At 43.4% G+C, this 22,060-nt stretch overlaps 1 protein-coding gene across 5 annotated transcripts in view; it reads right to left on the reverse strand.

The window, feature by feature from the left end:
- The window catches only part of PTPRE (protein tyrosine phosphatase receptor type E), a 262,459-nt gene that overhangs the window by 28,172 nt on the left and 212,227 nt on the right, over positions 1-22,060 (reverse strand). For all 5 annotated transcript variants that reach the window (XM_084635439.1, XM_084635440.1, XM_084635441.1 and 2 more), the window contains 4 exons: positions 18,565-18,700; positions 17,948-18,097; positions 10,420-10,513; positions 8,846-8,922 (listed from right to left, as the gene is read on the reverse strand). In XM_084635439.1, coding sequence (XP_084491565.1) covers positions 8,846-8,922; positions 10,420-10,513; positions 17,948-18,097; positions 18,565-18,700 — 457 coding nt within the window. The remainder of the gene's footprint in view (positions 1-8,845; positions 8,923-10,419; positions 10,514-17,947; positions 18,098-18,564; positions 18,701-22,060) is intronic.

Genomic DNA, 22,060 nt, shown 5'->3' on the forward strand with positions numbered 1-22,060 from the left:
TGCTTAGGGAAGGTAAAGATGCTAGAGAAGTGGCTGTGAAAGTTTCATTCACACTGCAACAAAGTTTAGTTCAGCTTCTCAAACGAGTATTTATGTTCCAGTATATTCCTCCCATCTGTCCAGAGTGCAACACTTCCTTCATTTTAAATCACTGAGGACAGGTTTTAACAGGATTTAGCCAAAATGGCTTCAGAAAAAGTGAAGGTTTTAGGTTTCCAAATACACATTATTTTTATTTCTATTTTTAAACACTTGGGAGGTGCTTAGGTAGATTGCAGATAGGGGCCTTTTAAGTACCAGCTGGACGGACAGACAAACTGACCTTCATAACATAAATAGTTGCTTCTTTATTTATTTATTTATTTATTTACGACAGACATTTAATAATCCATTTGCTTTGCTAGTTTTCAACCCATTATAGTCATTTATATAAAACAAAGCACAAAAATATATTATTCTCCTTCTTAAACTGTATAACATAGGAAAACAAGGTACAGATGATGTGGTCATACCTCATAATAACTGCATGTCTCTCTCACGGATACTTTAACACCAATTTAAATCACCAAGTCCCAATATACAAATTTCAACCTACTTCAAAGAGAAGACTGATTGGATCTGAGGCACCATCTCCAGAGCAAGGGCAGCAGCGTCAATGTATTTTCCTTCTTGCTCTGTCCTGATGGTTGCGGTGGCCAACACATGTGATCACCAAGGGAAGCCAGGTTCTATGCCTAAGGGAAAGGATCCTAAGAAATTGGACCTCTTTGGACAGAAGGCATACTTATCAGGGGGCCTTCAACTTTGTGTAGCAAACCAGTGAGCCCTGCTGGGGCACTATGACTTTAATATGTGGGATTCGTTGACTAAATTCAAGGAGCTGCTCCCCCAAGACTCCAGACAGGAGATTTCCTTCCTAATTGAAGAAGGAAGGACCACGGCTCGGGCCTCCCTGCAGACAGCCCTGGATGCTGCTGACTCCGTGCCAGATCAATGTCGACCGTGGTTACATTGCATAGGAGCTCTTGGCCGCAGTCCTTGGGGCTCCCTCAGGAAGTGCGACAGACTACCCAGGACCTCCCTTTCAAGGGATCCTTGCTTTTCTCAAAAAAGACATATGATAGGCTGCACAGCCTTAAGGATTCCAAGGTAACCTTGAAATCCCTGGGACTTTATGTACCAACAAGTTCAAGGAAGCAGAATAAGCTGCAGAAGATGAGCCGTTACTTCCCTCAGATTGCCAGGCAGGACCAGTGGAGAAGAAGGAGCAGGGGAAGGAGGAGAAGGAGCCCCAATCTTCCTCATCAGAGCCTACGCAGTCAGCTCCGAGGCATGCCAGGTCATCAAAGCACTCGTTTTCACAAGACACTCAAGGTTGACATCACAATCCCCTCTGCATTGGATCCAGCTGGCCCCCATTTTCCAGCTGTCTTTCTTATTTCCTGGATGCCTGGACCCATACCACCTCAGACTCTGGGTTCTCAGTACGACAGAACTAGGTTATACCAACCAATTCCTGTCCACCCCAGTGTCTCATCCCCGCTCCACGTCCCTCTTCAGACACCCTTCTCATACGCTCCTGTTGGAGCAAGATATCCAATCCCTCCCTCCAATGGGAGCCATGGAGGAGGTTCCCTTTCACTTTAGAGGAAAGGGGTTCTATTTCCGTGACTTTCTAATTCCGAAAGCCAAAAGGAGTCTCACACCCATGCTAGACTTGTGACGTCTCAACCGATATCTCAAGAACCTGATGTTCTGCATGGTTTCCTTTGTCCACCATTCCCTCACTGGATTCCGAGAATTGCTAAGGCACCCTTGATCTAAAGGATACTTACTTCACATTTCGATCTTTCCTAAGGTTTGTAGTAAACCAAGGTCACTACCAGTTCATGGTTCTCCCATTCAGCCTGTAAGTCACCCTGTGGATTTTCACAAAGTGCATGGCAGTAGTATTGGCCTTCCTCCGAAAAAAGGGAATCCACGTATTCCCATACCTTGACAATTGGCTGGTCAAGGGCCAGTCCAGAGCTCAAGTAGAGGTGAACACCTGTCTCATTCAATCAACCTTCAATGCACTGGGCCTTCTGTTAAATGTCCAGAACTCCATCTTGATACTGGTTCAAAAGATAGAGTTCATCAGGGTAGTGCTCAACTTGTTGTAAGCAAGGGCTCTACTTCCTAACGACCAGTTCCTCTTGATTGCATCCCTGATAAGATCTCCCCAAGGTCATCGGATCAGGACTGTGAGAAAGTGCCTGAGTTTCCTGGTCACATGGTATCATGCACATATGTAGTGCAACATGTGAGGCTACAACTCAGACCTCTGCAAGCCTAGCTAGCTATGATCTACTCCCCATCACCTGGACTCAGTGCTCATGGTTCCTGCCCACGTCCTCGACTCGCTCACATGGTATGTGGAGGAGTACCTTCTCAAAACCCCAGCCATCATTGTCTCTGGTATGCAAAGCATCAGCCCTCAGCTGGGGAGCCCACCTAGGGTCTCTTAGAACTCAAGGTCTTTGGACTCAAGAAGAGCTTTCCCTGCACATCAGTGTCAGGGAGCTCAGGGCAGTAGGTCTAGCTTGCCAGGTGTTTCTACCTCACCAGATGTGCAAATCCATTTTTGATCCTCAAGGACAATATGGCATCTATGTTCTACATAAACAGGCAGGGCAGGGCACATTCTTCCCCATGTCAGGAAGCACTCCACCTGTGGGAGTTCTGGCATTGGTCATTCCATCAATCTAGAGGCATCTTACCTTCCTGGGACTCAGAACCAGTTAGCAGATCACCTCAGCATGTCTTTCTCCTTTCACCATGAGTGGTTTCTCTGTCCAGACATTGTGAGGGATATCTTCCAACAGTGGGGGATTCCCCTCATAGACCTGTTCGCCACCTGAACCAACAGGAAATTCCACCAGTTCTGCTCCCTGAGAAGTCACAGCCCTAGGTCTCTTGCAGATGCGTTCCTGTTACCATGGATAAGGCACATGTACTACACATTTCCTCCTTTGCCACTTATTCACAAGGTTCTGATGAAGATCAAATGGGACCGAGCATAGGTCATCCTCATAGCCCCGGCATGACCCAGACAACATTGGTTTTCCACCCCTCAGGCATATTGGTGGAGACACCACTACAGTTTCTGTTGCACCCAGACTTGATATCCCAGGATCCCAGTTGGCTGCTACATACAAACTTTGTGTCTCTTCACCTGGCAGCCTGGAAGCTCCATCGCTGAATCCAGAGGAGCAAGTTTGCTTGGAGCAAGTCCATGAGGTCCTAATGGGCAGCAAAAAGCCATCCACCAGAGCTACCTACCTTGCAAAAATGGAAGCAGTTCTCCGTCTGGTTTTCCCAACGACAAGTCCTGCCCCTGTAGTCATCCCTACAACTCATTCTAGACCACCTGCTTCTGCTAAGACAACAAGGTCTAGCCCTTTCCTCAGTCAAGGACCATTTAGCAGCTCTCTTGGCCTTCCATCCCATGATCGACAATCATTCTGTCTTTTCACACAACACAGTTGTCCGGTTTCTCAAAGGTCTAGAAATGGTGTACCTCCAGGTAAGGGATTCCACCCCTACATGGGACCTAAACCTTGTCCTGTCAAAACTCACCGGACCCTTGTTTGAACCTCTGGAAACATGCTTGCTGTTACGCCTCTCCTGAAAACTAGCCTCCCTGGTGGCCGTCACTTTAGCCAGTTAAGTTTCGAAGACCCAAGCCCTCACTTTGAAACGCCCATATATGATCTTTTTCAAGGAGAAGGTCCAGTTGCAACCACACTTATCGTTCCTTCCAAAAGCTGTCTCGTAATTCAATTGCAGTCAAGCAAGTTTTCTGCCAGTGTTCTACTCTAAGCCACATGCGAATAGAGAGGGACAATGCCTCCACTCGTTGAACATTCGGTGTGCCTTGGCTTTCTACATACAAAGAACCAAACCATTCTGCAGATCCACTAAGCTATTCATAGCAGTAGCGGAAAGAATGAAAGATCTCCCCATTTCTGCACAGAGAATCTTGTAGTAGATTATTTCATGTATCAGAGCATGTTATGATCTCACGAACATCTCACCCCGGCTAACCTAACAGCTCACTCTATGAGGTCTCAAGTGTTTTCTGCTTCTTTTTTGGCACAAGTTTCAGTTCAGGACATCTGCAGTGCAGCAACTTGGTCATCGGTTCACACATTCACAACACACTATGCCATTACACAATAGGCCAGAGATGATACTGGCTTTGGCTGGGCTGTGTTACAGTCAGCCAGTCAATTTACAAACCTACCGCTAGTGCAACTGCTTGTGAGTCACATACATTGTAATGGACATATACAAGCATCAAAGAAGAAAAAATGGCTACTAACCTTTCTGTAATAGTTGTTCTTCGAGATATCCATTCCAAACCCACCCTCTCTTAGAGGTGATTGGCAAGAAGAAACTGAGTGGGGTTGGCAGGGCCCTTTATACTGACGCTATGAGCATGCGACACCAGGGGGCGCTAGAGCCAACCCAACGGATACCACTAGGGGAAAAAATTCTGGCAACTGTGCTCGGGGCGTGCACACATCTACATTGGAATGGACATGTGCAATATATCTCAAAGAATAGTTACAGAAAGGCTAGTAACCATTTCTTCTTGGGGATGGCACTGAAATGGTACAGTTGTCCATTTCCATAATGCCCTGGACAAAGGCCAAATGCTCATGGTGATTTATTTATATCTGTAAACTGTCTTCAGCAGTGCTGATATGACTGCAAGCCACAGTAGAAGTAAATAGAATTGCTTTAGAGAGGTTCCACTACCTCCTTTCAGAGCATTCCCAGAATTTGATGTTGAGTGGCTGCTCCTTCTTCCCTGGGGTTCTCAGTTATAGAGTCCTGCTGAGCTCACTGTGTCACCTCTTTTGTCTATTTGAAGCACTGAGATAACTGTGTGGCAATACGGCTATAGTACCATCAATATTCCAACAACCATCAATTCCATGGCCAACATTTTAAACTGTGGGTACCTAAAGTTAGGCACTGAAGTCTAAGTACAGGCAACTAATTAAAAGTTGTCTGGACTTGTAAAGGTGCTGTGTATCTGCAGTTCACAATGAAGTGAGAAAGGGGGAAGCATTCTGAGGATCTGTCAAAGCCTACGTGACCGATTCTATGTGACTTACACTGATGAAAGTCAGGAGGGGCTATCCTTTGTCAATGGAGTTAAGCCAGTGTAAAAACAATGTAGGAGAAGAATCAGGTCCTATAACTGCTCCTTTCTCTGAGGTTATCTGTCCACCTATTCCCAAGGTGATTCACAATCTTGGGGGAGGGAAGGGTGTCTTGCTCCTAAACACACAGTGCATCCATGGTGAGAAATGCTGATGTACATCTGTGAGTGAGCAAAGGATTGTGCTCTTTCTTCTCAGATGCTAGCTTTATTTTGATCATCCACATCTTTGTAACCTCTAGGCTGGATTATTACAACACACTCTACCTATGTGGAACTAACTTTGAAGACCACTTGGATGTTTCTGTTAGTGAAGAACAAAGTTCTCTGCCCTCTGACTGGGGCTAAATGATGAGAGCAATTACACCTGTCCTCTGCTCTCTGTACTATCTGCCAATCCACTTCTGAGTGAAATTCAAGGTTTTGGCTACCAAACACAAAGGCCCGAATGGCCCAAGTTACTCAGGAGACTAACTCTCTCCTTGACCCACCCACAATGCCTGTGTTAGTTGTGAACACTTAAACTATCAGTCCCAAGAGTGAAGTTTACAGGAACTGCGGACAAGGTATTTTAGTAAAAGGCCCTTGCCTCTAGAATTTGCTCCCATCAGAAATACATCTAAGCCTCAAACTAGCCAATATGCATAGATTAAGCTCAGAAGAGACTGTTATGTTCATTTAGTATGATCTCTGCTTAACACAAGCTATAGAATTTCATCCACTGATTCCTGCATCAAGCCCATAAATTCTAGTTGAGCTAGAAAATGTCATTTAGAAGAACAGCCAACATTTTAGCCAATACACTTTTTTTTTTAAGGCTGTCTACTAACTCTGTACCACTGAATGAATCAGGCTCAAGGGTGCAGAGTTCAGCTGGTAGAAAAATCAGTACAAGGCCTTCCATGTTTGTGCATAAAGCAAGCAAGTGCAGCACTAGAACTATATGGAACTTGCTGAGGATGCAATATGGTGAGGGTTTGGGGGGAATGTGCTACTCCTATGGCACTCCAAGTAGCTATTAAAGATATGGGGTAAGCCTTTCAAAAGCCCCTACATGATTTAAGAGTCTAAGCCCCATTTTCAAAAGTGACTTAGATGCTTAAAAGCCTCTCACTGAAGGTGAATGGGAATTAGGCTCCTAACTGTCTAAGTCTCTTTTGAAAATGGGATGTAGGTGCTTTTGAAAACTTTAAGCCCTCTCCCAGGCAAAAACTCAGAGAGCTGCCTGCCCACCCTGAGCTGACTCGAGCCAGGGTACAGACTGCCAGGCTGAGATGAGATCAGGAAGAGATGCACTTTTCCTTCCATACACCAGCAAGAGTGACTCCTTCTCTCAGCATGTAGCCTGCTGGCAAGATATCTGTATCTTTCTAAAGCACAGGTTTATGGCGGGGGAGGGGGCATGTAAAACTTTCCAGATGGCATGGTGAACCACGCCAAATTTGAGTGAGGGGTGTTGAGATTTGGCACTTGGGTTCACACCATCACTCAAATTTGGTCCTGCTGCCCTCCATCATTTTTCACGGTGTTGCAACACCAAACTAACATGTGGGTTACTGTTTGTGGACCTCCCAGAAGAAGTGAATCTTTAGGAGGGGTTCTGCACACTTACAAGGTGAATATCCTTTTTACTACTGTAAAGGGTGTGGGCTGAGGAGGTGAAGGGCTTCAACTAAAAATGTTAAAGGGGGGGAGATGATTCAAGAAAGGTTGCGAACCCTTGTTCTAAAGCATGTGCATGTGTTTTTACATTTTAATAATGTCTATTTGCTACCAATTCAAGTCAGGTGCTATAGGTGCCATAAGAGTTTGCTATGAGTGCTCCTAATTGTAATGTGACAAATGGTACCACAAATAATTCGATCACAAAATCACACACTACATAGTAAATACAACCAGACATAATCTACAGGCCTCTCTATATGTATTCACTATGCACGAATGCACGAGCACACACACAAAACTACATTAAAAGAACACTATTAAGACTGTGGAGTCAAAGGCTCAGAAGTTAGGAAAAAAACAGAATTAACACTGCCTGTGCAATCTTAATTCAGCTCCATTGTGCATACCTGTTATGAAACAGTATTTAATGACATGATCACATACTATTTTTTCCACAGGCTCTGCCTCGCTCAGTGAATCTGGTGGTCACCTAATGAGCAGCTATTTAACCTCATTGTCTAACAAGTAGCTTCATCCCTTATTCACTGTGTACTATTCAAACCCTGGACTGAAGACAGAAATTATTAATTTCCCCATGAGCTTTGCATAGGTAACTTTAATTCTGGCATTTCCTAACTTTTGAGTGCTTGACTTTGCAACATTAATAACGTTCTTCTAATGTAGGTTTTTCTGGTGTGTGTGTGTAATTTCCTAAATCTTAGGGGGAAAAAACCATCTGCGAACAGAGGAATGGTGAGGTTCCTTCCAGACTCTGGGGGACAGTGTGCTCTTGCTGTCACAGACTCTTCTGCCCATTCTCTCTAGGTTTGAGCCCTTCTACTCCGTTCCCTCCAACCTGCTCCTGTTGCAATCCTGTCTCTTCCCTACCCTGGCTCCTCATCCCAGTCCCATTCTCCTCACCTAATTAGTCTTAATTTCCAGTCCTCAGACTGCTCATCCCTGTCCCAGTCTCCTTGTCCAGCAAGTCTCAGTTTCCCTCACCAGCTCCTTGTCTGATCTCCCTCCCATCCTCCAGCTCCTGGCTTTGAGTCTTCCCTTTTCTCTCCATCCACATTCCCTGTATCCACAGGCTCCTGCTCCAAATTCAGTGTCACCCACATCCCCACCACAAGCTCCTTGTCCCAGTTTCTTTGCCCAGCCAGTACCAGTTCTCCCCCTATTCCTCAACAGATCTGTCTTCCCCTCCTCCACTGGTTCCCAGTCCCAGTCTCCTTGCCAAGTGAGCCCCAGTCTCCTTGTCCAATCTCAGCCCCTATCCCCTTTCCCTCCTCAGTTCCCAGTCCCAGACCCAGTCAGTCATAGTCTATCCCTTTGTTTCCCAGTCCCAGTCTCCCAGCCAGTGCCAGTTTTCCCTCCTCTGCTAGCCTTCAATCTCAGTCTCTCTCCCCTCCTGGCTTCTTGTTCCAATCTATCTCCCACAGACAGGTTCAGCTCTTTCCCTTGCTGCATTCATATCAGGCAACTTGCTTCTCCATGCTGCCTCAGCCAAGCTGGGGCGACATCAACAGCACAGGAGAGACTGGCTCCTTGCTCTCAATTCCAGTTCTGCTTTTGTGACTGACAAAACAAATTGAGTCTGAGGTCTGCTTTTTTAATTTTTTTAATTGCATTTAGCTTAGATAATAAAATATAAATAAGTTTCATTTCTGTTGCTAGTCTGTATCTCAGTTTGGCTCTTAGGCTCTACAGTATTGTTGTATTTGGGTTCAGAGCATAAGAGAACGTTTAAATTACAAAAAAACTGTGTTCTCTGAAACTGAAAACACCAAAGGAAAAAACAACTACCCCTATTTGCTCTTACAAGTCATCCCCTGAACACACATACCTTTTGTTTTTTGACAAAACATAAATGTTGTTCCGAAACAAAGTTGATGAGTCCCTTTAAAAACACTTCTATACCATAATAGTCAAATGTAAACAAATTAAGTAAATAAAATATGTACTTACATCTATGAAGGAGGCATTGATGTAGTCTGTATATTCTTGACCTCTTTTCATTGAAAGAATCACTCTATTAAAGTCATCTAAAAAACAAAATCTCCACATTATTAGTTTTCTTTTGCTGATGATAAATTGCTTCCTTGTACTTTCACAGATATAACAACAAAATTCCCTGTCTGAAAGAAAAAAAGTGGCAGGAGGCTCAATCCTGTGAGTCAATGGCGCTAGTCACATGAGTAAGACTGTGCGGAATCAGGTCCCACATTTAAATGACTGAGGAATGAATTGAAAAGCGCAGTGAGTATTCAGTAACATAATTTTTGTTTGCCAAACAGTACAGCATAATCCCAAGCAAAGTCTGAGAATTATATTTTCACATACAGATATTACAATTTTCATATACAAAATACATGAGTCTTGTTGATGTACAGTGTCTAAGAAGTTACACAGCTAAATTATTTCAGTCAGTCCTGAATGATGTATGAACTTCACATATTCTAAACTGAAACTAGAACAGCAAAAAGCACAACTAACTGCAGGCAGACATACTAAATCTATAGACTATATGTCACTTCATAAGGCTGATCAAGAGAAGGAAAGGGCCCCGCTCAGAAACAAAAGCCCCAACGAGAGGTGGAAGGGGCATTCCCCCCTCCCAGCACATGGGGATTAAGGATGGGGTGCTCCTACCCTGGGAGGTAAAGGGAAGGGAAACCTATCTGGGAACCCCTTTCCTTAAGTGAGTAGCTGGGGCAACTAGCATTAAGGATTAGGGAGGCACACCAAGAATTAATTGAATTTATGCATGCTGTTGCAGTAGAAGCTGTTTCAGCGGCAATGCAAGGGTTAAAGGGTGCTACAGGACAAGCAGAGCCAGACCAGGGGGATGAGCGACCTCTAGGACCCAGCAGGCAGAGCATGAGAATGGCAAGACACACAATCATTGATGGTGAGTGATGAGTTGGAGGGGTGAGTTGGAACTACATCAAAGGGTGGCTGAGGGGAAGGAGAATTCAAGATAGAAAAGGTAATAGGTATGGCTGGAGAGCACGGTGCTGCACACGGGGAGAGCCTTCCAGCGAGGGTGAGGAAGGGGGAGGATGGTGGCCTTGGGAACAGTGATTTTAACCACCTCTCTGTCAATGCTGCAGTTGGGGATCTTAGAGGGGAAGGTGACATGACATGGGGGGAAATGGCCTACTACTCTGGATACAAGCCGATATAACAGGGTTGGATGGGTTTGTGCTTTACAGTGAAAGGAGTTTAATCTTCTTTTTCTTCTGAATAGGAATTTGTTTCTTTAATGTTTTATATATTTGCACACATCTATAGTAAAACCTTAGAAACAATAACTCTATACATGGTAAATTTCACAGTCTTTTCTAAGAGTTAAATTCACAAATTAGTTTGTTCAAATTTCAGCCCTAGCAGGAGCACTGACTAGTGAGCTCACCACAACACGGTTGCCTTCTTCTGTTAATGGTGTTTACTCATTAAGGAAATTATGACAGCAGTGAAACCATCTGTCATATTTATAACTAAGCATGTATAAAAGATACGTAAAAGATAACGTGTCTTACATGGAATGATCTGGATGACTCTGGCTTTCTTCATATTCGCTGGCAGATTGCCAGTTCTCATGTTTTCTTTCATTATTCGAACATTTGTTAATTTCTACAGTGAACAAAACAACAGTTAGGATATGATGTATTGCTGGATTAAACTGAAATATAAACTAATGTGACTCGCTGATAGTCATCAAGTGTTCCTCATTATCTCTGCTCCCAAGGACTCCTACCTGCCTTTGTTAAGGATCAATCCAAAATGAGACTGATTTTATCTTAACATAAAATGATTCATTGTCCTATCTTTAAAATTTAAGTTCTAATATAAATTATATATAACTAAACTTTATTGAGTTAATTAGTATTTCAGGTTATGAATGAAGTTCAATAGGAAACCAATAGAGTTTAAGCTCAAAATTTTCTATAGTAATGGCTAATTTTGTGTACCTCTGTTTTTGGATGGTGAGTTTGAGGCACTTTGGCCTTGATTTTCAGAAGCACTGACCTCTCCAAGCTCCAACTGAGTTCAACTGCAGTTAGAGATGATCGTGCTTCTGAAAAATCAGGCCCAAGGTGCCTCAAATCTGGCACCCCAAAATTGAGGCACACAAAATCACTGGCCACTTTTGAAAATTCGATTGCATGTTTTCTGTTGATTATATAATAAATCTCACTTTTATTTCTGCAGCTGTTCTAACCATTAATTAGCCATCTATGAAAATACTGGACTAGAATATTGAATATAATTGTTTAATTGTAGATACACTAACCATAGTTCAGTAGTTTTGCATAAGTGGTAGTTTCAAAATGCTAAGCACTGAAGTAAAAGTCCCATCTTTGCATATAAGTGAGAATAATTATTTCCTGACAGGTCTGAAGCCATTGTTATAGTTGTGATGGCAGCCAGGTACTTTATTTAGCAATCAAGATGTTATTGTCAATAACCAAACAGACCATGATAAGTTTTGCCTCACACAGCTTGGTACTTATGTGCTTTTGTGTTCAAAGTTTATCTTAAGTATTTTACAAACATAACTCCCTTTATGGTCCAAACCCAAACTGAATGTTAACCCTTCTTTTGTTACCAATGTAATCCTTCCCTCTATTTACATATTAAAACTCTCATTCTTTAGTCCTCGCACTCAAAAAAAAAGACATTCTGAGAACTTCACAAGTAAGTGGAAAATACCTTTGATAGGTCTCTTGGAAGAAATAAGTTTTAAGGAGGAATTTGAAAAAGAGGGTTAAGCACAACAGGAATTCAAGCCACAGAGTTTAATCACAAACTGTTTTAAATTAATTTAAAGAGATTAGTTTTGAATTTTAAAAGTGAAAGAAGAATTTCAAACACCTCACTGTAGTTATTTGCCAGCCTGTTTTCGAAGCATGTCCCAATCCCAGTGAAGTTCTAGTTTTAACAGCAAGCTAACAAAAAGCACTCAGTGCATCCCAGATTTCATTCTTCAGCCCTTCAGAGACCCTGTCTGCACTATGGCAACCATCGCATGAGGGAACCAGTTGCAACCTGATAGTCTCCCAAGACGGTTAAACCACAATTCTATCTTGCAGAACAGATGGAGCCAAAAGGTGCTTTAACCAAGCTCCTGAAGCATGATAGAGGCATATGCTTTATATGGTCTGTAGCATGCTTTTGTCCCAGCCCATAAGGCAAAACTGAACCATGTTCTGTGCACATATAGAAAGCAGATGACCCTTGCCATACAGATTGAAGAGTAGGAAACAGCCAGAGGAATACTGATGTGCAGCAGGACGCTTAGTGTGCTCACGGGCTTTTCTTATCTCATAGATATTCCATAGCAATGCAAAGCTTTTCCTTGCATTGCGCCTGCCACGCCAGCTATCCTGCATCTCTTTCTTTTTTAAGTAATTGTCAATGTAATGAAAAGACCAAATGCCTGAATAAAGAAATCCTATATATGGGTCCAATTTCAGCCTCCATGTCATTTTCATTCTTTAATCTTGTACACAAAATAAAAATATGCAGTGCACAAACACTTGCACATACATCATAGAAGAGTTATTCTACACAGTTTTCCCCAAAGCCCTTTAAGTGTGACTGTACTCTAAAAGTGACTTTGTAAAAACTGTATGGTGACGTTCTCCCATTATGGTCTCTCAATGACTTCCAGATCAAATCTGCTCAGTTCGTAAGTAAAACAATATTTGTTTTTTCTTCCCTGACAGCTCTGCAAATTCAACATTATATCTGAAAGTCTAGCTGGGTTCTTCTTGTCTTGTGCAACATGACCAGTAACAAAGGTTCTGCAATCAGGACTGAGTTAACAATTCTGTAAATGAGTAAGATGGTAGAATGTAATCCAGCTTACTCTCCCAGTGAAACATTGGTCTTGCAGCACTAACAGGAAGAAAGAGTGAAAAAAAATCTTATTTTAATCAGTAAAATAAGAGGAAGTTACTCACCTTGTGCAGTAATGAGGGTTCTTTGAGATGTGTCCCTTTATGGGTGCTCTGCTGTAGCTGCACTTGTGTCCCTGAACTGTTGATCAGAGAACTTTGGTAGCTGTGTCCATTTGGCCCTCATATGCGCTATCCTCCTCATGCTCTTCCACGAGGCTAACAAGCATTGCATTGGCGAACCCCCCTCAGTTCCTTCTGTAATGCAGAGTCCCTGACAAGAACTCCAAAGTAGAGGGGAGGAAGGTGGGTTGTGGAGCACCCATAGGGACACCCATCTGGGAGAACAATTGTTGCTGTATAAGGTGAGTAACTTCCTCTCTTTTCTTTGAGTAGTGTCCCTATGGGTGCTTCACCGTAGGTGAATCCTGAGCAGCACTCCCCTTGGAGGGCTAGAGTTTGAGAGTCACTTCTGTTACAGATGATAATACTGCAATGCCAAAGCTGCCATCAGAAGCAGAGTCGCCTGAAACGTCGTAGTGTTCTCTGAAGGTAAGTACACTCAACTCAGGTGGTGACTCTGCATTAGGGACATATGAAATAGGGACATTCTTGAGGAAGGCAACCAAGGTGGAAATCGACCTCATGGAGTGTGTATGGATTTCAGACGGAAGAGTGACTATGCAGATCACATAGCAATTTCAAAACCCTTTTTGAGAGTCTCTCTGGAGATATTGCTGTACCTTTTGATCTGTCTGCAATGGAAAGGAAGAGTTTAGGAGATTTCCTAAAGGTCTTTGTCCTGTCCAGGACAAAGGCCAGAGCCCTCCTAATGTCTAACATGTGTAGGATAGCCTCCCTGTTATCCTGATGAGGCTTAGGGTAAAAAGTCAGGAGGTGAATCAGTTGATTCATGTGAAAAACCAGAGCCACCTTGGGGATGACCTACAGGTGCAGTCTGAGAGTAACCAGGTCCCGAAAGAATACTGTATAACGGGGTGTGCCATTAGTGCCACTGTCTCCACTGTCCTCCTCGCTGAGATGATGGCAACCAGAAATGCTGTCTTCATTCACAGGTGTGAGAGCAAAAATGTGGCCATAGGTTCAAAAGGCGGCCTAGTCAGGCCCCTCACCACTAAATTTAAGTCCCATGTTGGGATGGGATGTGTGGGTTGGGAAAAAAGGTTTATTATGCCCTTGAGGGTATATGTTTGTAGTTGGGTATAAAAATACTGAGTATCCCCCTATTTGTTGATGGAAGGTCACTATGGCCCCCACTGTCTGAATATGTCGTATAATACTGCTGGGTTTATCTCCCCTTCATGGTCATGTGGGAACTTGCGGCTGACGCTGTCCGCTGTCGTGTTCTGTGCTCCTGGAAGGCAGGCTGCTGATATTGTAACATTGTGGGAAATGCACCAATTCCACAGTTTTAGCACTTCCACACAGAGGGAGGGTGATCTGGCACCTCCCCTGATGATTTATGTAGTGCATGTACGCTGTGTTGTCTGTCATGACTCTTGCGTATGTATCTCTGATCAGTGGAAGGAAGTGAGTGTAAGCATTCCTGACTGCCCTGCTGAGGTACACGTTCTATGGCTCCTAAGCAGAGGAGGCAATCTATTTCTTGTTGTAGCCGACTCTCATGAGAAGGGTCCCTGAAGAGGGACGGAAAAGGGTGTTGGGAGGTAAGAGGAGGGAGGTGAAGTGGATGGAAAACCCATTGTGGATGATTTCCAGAACCCATATATTGGATTTTATCCATTCTCAATTGTTGAACGGAGCAAGGTGGCACCCAAATGGATACAATGGGTTAGATATCTGCAGCTGTTCTTGAGGGGAGTGGTCTCTTGGTGCCCCGACCAAGACATCCAAACACAGATGTTTTGAGGTGGATGGTTGTGAGGAGGAAGACTGAGGGCCCATCTGATTGCACTTCAGAAACCTGGATTTTTTCCTTTTTGTCTCACAGAAGCACTGAGTTGGAAAGCGTGCTGCGCAGGATTTATGTTGAGGTTGAGGAATAGATTTTCTCTTTTGTCCAGGTGTATGAATTCTTAATGACCCCAGAGTTGTCTGAAATCTTTATGAGTATGGCCAGATGCGTCCATCTTCTCAGCAAACAACTCCGTGACCTCGAATTGGAGGTCCTCTACTGTTGCTTTCACTTCCTTAGGGAAGCCGGACAAGGGCAAGCATGACGCTCGCCGTATAACGACAGCTATGAAGATGGATCAGGCTGCTATGTGGCTGCATCAAGCACTGACTGCAGTGCTGTCTCAGCAACCAGTTGTCCTTTGGTAACAATGGCATGAAACTGTTCCCGTTGAGACTCCGGGAGCTGATCAATAAATGTTTTCAGCTTGGAGTAATTGACGTAATCTTATTTTCCTGTCAGGGCCTCATAATTTGCAATTATGTGGATGAATAGGCCTTTCTCTCAGTTTCCAAAACCTGTCATAGAGGGTCGACTTTGCCTGGTGTAGATGACCTCGGGAGTTCACTGTGTCCACAACAACTGAATTACAGAGGGGATCGGGAAAAAAAAATTCCATACCCTTAGCTGTTTACAGGTAGGCATGACCAATGCCAGAGTTTGCCATACAAGTTTGGCTGGATCCAGAAGGGCCTGGTTGATGGGGAGAGCTATTCTGGAGGGAGAGGAGGAGTGTAAGATGTCCAGGAGTTTATGGTGGGTGTCTTTTAGCTCCTTGAGAGATACCTGCAAAGTGTCTGCCACCCAGTTAGCCAGACCCTGAAACAGCCGGAAGTTGCCCTCTCCACCATCTCTGGCAGACATCACTGCCTCATCTGGAGGGGAGGCAGAGATGTTGGTCTGTAACGTGACCTCCTCAAATCCAATCTCTTGTTCCTACATGATCTCTTTGGGAGGTTCAGAGGCTCTGGATACCATGGCTGAGGGAGAGTGCTTCAAAGGCTCATGGTGGGCCATGCTGGATGTTTGGGAAGCATGGAGTCTGTTCGCCACCCTAGGATCCCAGCAGGACCACTGGGGTGGCAGAAAGGGTCCCGATGGTTGGGCCCAGGGTTGGCCATACCATGGTGGTTGAGGAATAGACCAAGGATACAACTGAAGGAGCCCGGGTTGGTAATTGGCACTATAAGGATCATTGGAGGAGTGATGGGAGATGATCTTCTCCTGTTCATTATCCGATTCTTTACTAGAAAATAGAAGTATTTGACCCGGTATCAGTGGAGATTCCTGTGTTCGAGGTATACTCTGTTCCAGGGCCTTGATACTGAGCTGGGGAGACTCTGGTATTTCAGATACCGGAAGGTTTGAGTATCTGAACTCTTGCGGTGCTGTCACACTCATTAATGACAGCAGTTGTCATTGCTGGGTCGATGGCACTGAAAGGATCAGTGATCTGGGCCATACCAGGCACTCTGAGGCTGGATGGCATGCCATTGACAATGCCAAGGCGAATGCCCATACTGGCAGTGTCTTCCCGGAGGCAATGCAGTCCCTGACCTTACCTTTCCCTGTCAATACTATTGCTTTGGTACTGTGCCCATCAGGTCTTTAGGCACATCAATAGTACCTGCCACACTGTATCCTCATGAGCTATGGGTACCGTGTCTGTATGGCTTTGGTGCCATTGGTACCAATGATACCAAAACTGCCGGAAATCTTTTTCAGCTAATCTGGGGCTCACTCTGGGGACTCATGGTGCTCTGTTTTGAAGCCTTACATAAGGGGTCCACAGTTGTCTCCTCAACTCACAGTCCTGAGATATCGAGGGCTATGAGGAAGATTCATTCCTCCTGGGTGACTCCTGGGGATGGCTGGAGGATGATCTGGGGATGGCTGGAGAGCTACCTCCATGAGGAGGAGTTTAGTCCCAATTCTCGGTCCTTCAAAGATCTGGACTTTACTTGCTGGCAAATTAAATTGCAGGGGAAATGTGGCTTTCCCCGAGGCAACAGATGCAGCAGGAATGTCTGTCTGCTACTGGGATGGCCTCTTTGCACAAGAGGCACCTCTTAAAACCTGGTATACTAGGCATATCCCATGCAATTCCCAGACAAGGAGAAACGTTTTCTTTTCTTTTCTTTTTTTTGTTTAGGGAAAGAAAAAGAACTAGAAGAACTCTAAGACTAAGAAAAGGAGTACTTGTGGCACCTTAGAGACTAATAAATGTATTTGAGCATAAGCTTTCGTGAGCTACAGCTCACTTCATCCGATGAAGTGAGCTGTAGCTCACGAAAGCTTATGCTCAAATAAATTTGTCTCTAAGGTGCCACAAGTACTCCTTTTCTTTTTGCGAATACAGACTAACATGGCTGCTACTCTGAAATTTAAGACTAAGGGTATGTCTACACTACCTGCTGGATCGGCAGGCAGTGATTGATCCAGCAGGGGTCGATTTATCGTGTCTAGATGCGATAAATCGACCCCCCGAGCACTCTCCCATTGACTCCTGTACTCCACCACCGCAAGAGGCGCAGGCAGAGTCAACGGGGGAGCGGCAGCCGTTAACTCACTGTTGCCGCGGTGAGTAGGTCTAAGTACGTCGACTTCAGCTACGTTATTCACGTAGTTGCGTAACTTAGCTCGATACCCCCCCATAGTGTAGGCCAGGGCTAAGAAAATTTGAATTCTAATAGAGTTAATGATCTGACGAATAGACTGCTAACAGCTCCGTCTCTAGTCTGGGATGTTTGAGAAAGAACTAAGGGGGGTTTGGCCACGCAACGCTGGTTAGTCTTGTGGCAGAGCATGAGGGGGAACAGCATGTGTGCAGGCTGAACGGACACTGCTACCGAAGTTCTCCAATCAGCAGCGCAGGGATGCAAGCGCACCTATAGTTGAGCACCCATAGGGACACTACTCGAAGAAGAAGTAAACATTATTCAACACCCACAGGGAGTAGGTCTGCTGACTAAGAAGGTGTCATTTTTAGAGGTCACTTTTCAGAGGAGAACCACACTTTAAAGATGAGGGCATCACCACATTATAATTTCCTCACTCCTGAGAGTTCATACAGGAAAAGCCTCCCTCATCTTACCCAATAATGGAATAAAACAGAAACTGAGCTGCTTAGTTCTGACAGTTTTTCAAACATGCCATACTTTTCTCTACATACCATGTTGTCTTGTTGGCCTGATCCCTAAAATCTTGAGGCAAGCCCTCTTCTTTACTTACTTTAAATTCTTCCTCTAGCCCTGTTTTGACAAGATGTGGTGTAGTGGTGTGCGATGCTTGAAGGTGCTTTTCTAAGGAGGACACATCTAGTTCTGTGTCACCATAGAGGTAGTATTCAAGTAAGGCTTGATAAATGAATGAATACTGCATCTGGAATGAATAAGCGACAAGCACACTAAACATAAAGTAATTAAAATAAAGCAATTAAATACAATTTAACAAAATCTGGCACATACATTTTGCTCTCGTGGTTGCCGATGTTTTAGGCCATTTTACTGATTAACAGAGTAAGACTGTGGCTGTAACAATGGCTTCCTATTAGATCATGCACATTCTGTGCTACAGGGGAACATGAATGGGAAGAGCACAGCAGTGGTCCCTCAGAATTTGATTCGGAAACTAGTAATAAAGGACTGCATTGTCACAACCCTTACTTACCACCTATCCTCAGACCCTCCATTACCCTCCAGCTCGCCCTACTCTCGCTGTGATTCCTACTGTGGACGAATGACGGGAGGAAGTACTGGGACATTCACCAGTGTTTGAGAAACAAATGTATTGTTTGTTTCAAACACAATAAATGAACAAAAGATCACAACAGATTTATGCTTACTTACATCAGTCTGAACCATCTGTGGGCGCTGATTACGGATTCTTGTAACAAACTCAAAAACATCCACTCTCTGTTCAGCATGCATCATATCTAGTATGGCATCTATCACTATAAATGTGCCTGTTCGACCCACGCCAGCGCTTAAAAAGAAGAGAGACACATAAGTGAGCTATGAAGTCCAGATAGATTGCTGCAGTAACCCACAGCTGGTCCAAATTTTGTTTACATTGGACTGAAATCCACACTGGGTCTTACATTTTGTAACAATTCACTTTTGATTTTAATAGTGATATTAGTAGAACAGGTTAAAAATTTTGAATTTCAAATTTTTTTTTGACAAAAAAAGTGTGGTTTTTTTCAGAAAGCTTTCACAAAAACATATTCTTTTTTTGAGGAGCATCAGAGCTGGTTGAAAAAATTATGATTTTTGAATTTCTTTTAAAAGGAAAAAAGGTACAATTTTTTTCCAAAAGGTTTCCCATCTTTCAACCAGATCTAGATATTAGATCTAAGGTAAAGGATAACACATGCTAAATCTGATTATTAAATCTTTTTGGTTTACTAATACTAAAGTAACATGTTTTATGTCATATATCAGTTGGCAAATGTTAAACCTTTTTTAAGTGCTAAGGTTTTTAACATGTCCATGCAAAATTATTATTGTTTTTAACATGTCCTCCAGTTGCCACCAGAGGGAGCAAGATTATTACAAATGATACAATCATAGATGATTTTCAGCTCTTCCTTTCAGAGGAAAAGGGCATGGCATCCTGTGTTAAGGATTAACAACTTTCTCTAACCTTCTGTTTGCTTATTTTACCCTGTGGCTATTAAAATGTCACAGTATCACCTTCTAAAAATGTAAATGTATTTTTCCCACAACATACTCACAGATTCAATCTGACTTTCATCAAAGAAAAAATTAGTTTTAAAATAAAGTCAGAAATATAGACTCCATGAAATGAATGTTTTCTTCATAAGATACTGATGTGGAATTATGAGGAATATAAAATATTTTTGAGAATTTATGAACCATCCATGGCTCTCTTGAGAACTAGAAAATATTTTTTGCTATTTATTATAGTATTTTCCACAGAAGTCATGTCAGAATATTGCAAACACTCGAAGTTTTCTCAAAGACATACAGAACAGAGAGAACATCATTATTACCATGTGTATGGTGTGTGCGCATGTATATGTATATTTTTTTCTATTGTCTGGTTCCTGAGTATTGCAGTATATGGTAAGGGGTTGGAGTTTCTTTGATGTATTGTATTTTGAAGTATGCCACATACAGTGTTCAAATAAGTATCCCTTATTATTTTAAAATCTGTTACATAATTTTATTATATAAAATATATGTGTGATTATATATTCTTTACAAACACCCTTGTGCGTGCACACACAGTGTCCTTTTTTGTTTGAATAGAAATTCATGCTGCCTGAAAATCTTAATCCCTTAGTACAGTACAATATAAAAGTAGAATGATTCACTTAGTACTAATCACAAGTTCCACTTGTGGGAATGCTGAAATGACAAACTAAAACCAGCTGAGCTCCTCATTGATAATGACATGTCACAAAACACATTAGCCTTATAATAGAGAGACCAGTGCCCATAACCAACTTATGTCTGAAAGATTCCTCCACAAACAACATTTAATTTTCTGATTGGTGAGGCCCTCTTCTTACTTGCCTTTTCATTACCCTAGCTGCATCACACCGATCCTCTCTCCCTCATTGGTCCTTGCTCTTTCCCCCTCCTACTCCTCTCCCACCCATCTCCTATCACCTTTACAAGGATGAAAGTAAGGTGGTACGGGCTGGTACGGCGTACCTGTAAAAAGTGGCCGTCGGTACCGGCCCGTACAGCTGACTTCAAAGCGCTGCTGCGGCAAAGGACCTTGCTTAAAGCACTGCTGTGGCAGTGCTTTAACGTTGTTGCCCCTTTTGCGCCCCCCAAGCAGTCAATGGGGGTGGGGGGGGCAAAAGGAGCAGCTGCCCCAGGGCCGGCGATTTAAAAGGGCCCAAGGCTCCAGCTGCCACCGCTGCTGCTGCCGCAGCAACCAGAGCCCTGAGCCCTTTAAATGGCTGCTGGAGCCCTGGGCAGCACGGGCCAGGCAGTGCAGATGGACTGGCTGGGGGATGCTGACCGCCCCAGCCCCACCCCTTCCACCCGAGGCCCCGCCCCTTGGGGGGGAAGAGCCAGCCCCCGTACCGTAAGAGTTCAATTTTACTTTCGCTCCTGCACCTTTACCACCAAGTGGTTATCCTACTGACAGAGCGGCTTCCACATTTATAACTACGTTTACCTCCCCTACCTCTGACTTCCTTCTGTTAATATTTCAGCTCCACCTTTGGGCTCCCTCCACATCTCACTCTCTCCTACTTCCTTGACTCAGAATTTACCAGACATTTTCTTGTTCTGACCTGTCTCAGAATTCCCCCTCTCTGAACATGGCTTGTTCATTTTCAGTTCTCACAGTTTGCCTTTCCTCCATCCTGTCCATCAATCTCTGCTCTCTGATTCTCTTGCTCCTTGATCTCTCTCTCCTCCACAGACTCCGTGAGCTCTATTTTCAGTTCTACCTTCTTTCTCTAATATTATTAACTCCTTCACTGCCTTCTCTGCCCCAAGACTAGTCCACTCTCTTCCTTCAGCTCTGCCATCTCTCTTTCAACTTCTCCTCTCTGATTTACTTGTGTGTCAAGCCCTGCTGATTCTTGGACTCTTTCTGAAATCTTTTTCTCAGCCCTTCCTCCTTAACTTCCTTCCCTGATCAGGAGACTGGCATTTTAAAAAAAAAAGAATGACAATTTGTCAGAAACATTATTTTTTTCCTCCCTTCTCCTTGTTCTGCCTGCTTCTCCTGCATTTCCTCTAAATGCTGATTTAGCTTAAAACTTTTTGAATATCAAGTTTGTTCTGGTCGAGCACTTCGTGTTTAGCACTGTATGTTGTTTTTATAAAAGCCCACGGAGAAATACAGTGTTACTCATTATGGATGAGTTTCCCTTTCCTTTTTCCAACAATTCAATGGCATCATATCCTGGACTGCAAAGGAAATTAGATGCCATGATTTTCAGTCTACATTTTTCAAGCAGTATGAAAGAACCAAATTAGTCCAAAACATTGTGATTCATAATAGTGCTATTGCGGTGCGCTTTGGACCATTACATTTAGATATCTGTTTTTTGGTTGTTGTTTTTTAAAGAAGAGTTATTTTATTACTCTCCGTGACTTGTGTGCATTTTGGTGTCAATTAGATTAAGAATAGAATTTCCTGCTGGTGAGAAATAAAGCGTGTCCCTAGTATTACTCTGTGTAGAGCATCTGGGCAAAGGAATATAAAAAATATGGATATCTCAAAGGGGAAAATTGTGAGAGATTACTAAAATCTTCTTTTTTCTTCTAAATCTTAAAAAAAAAACAACACTTTTGTTATGTACATACACTCAAGAGAACAGGAATTCTTACCAAGCTACTAAGACAGGCGTTT

This window comes from Lepidochelys olivacea (genome assembly GCF_965140295.1).
Source record: "Lepidochelys olivacea isolate rLepOli2 genome assembly, chromosome: 7".
Classification (NCBI taxonomy): domain Eukaryota; kingdom Metazoa; phylum Chordata; order Testudines; family Cheloniidae; genus Lepidochelys; species Lepidochelys olivacea.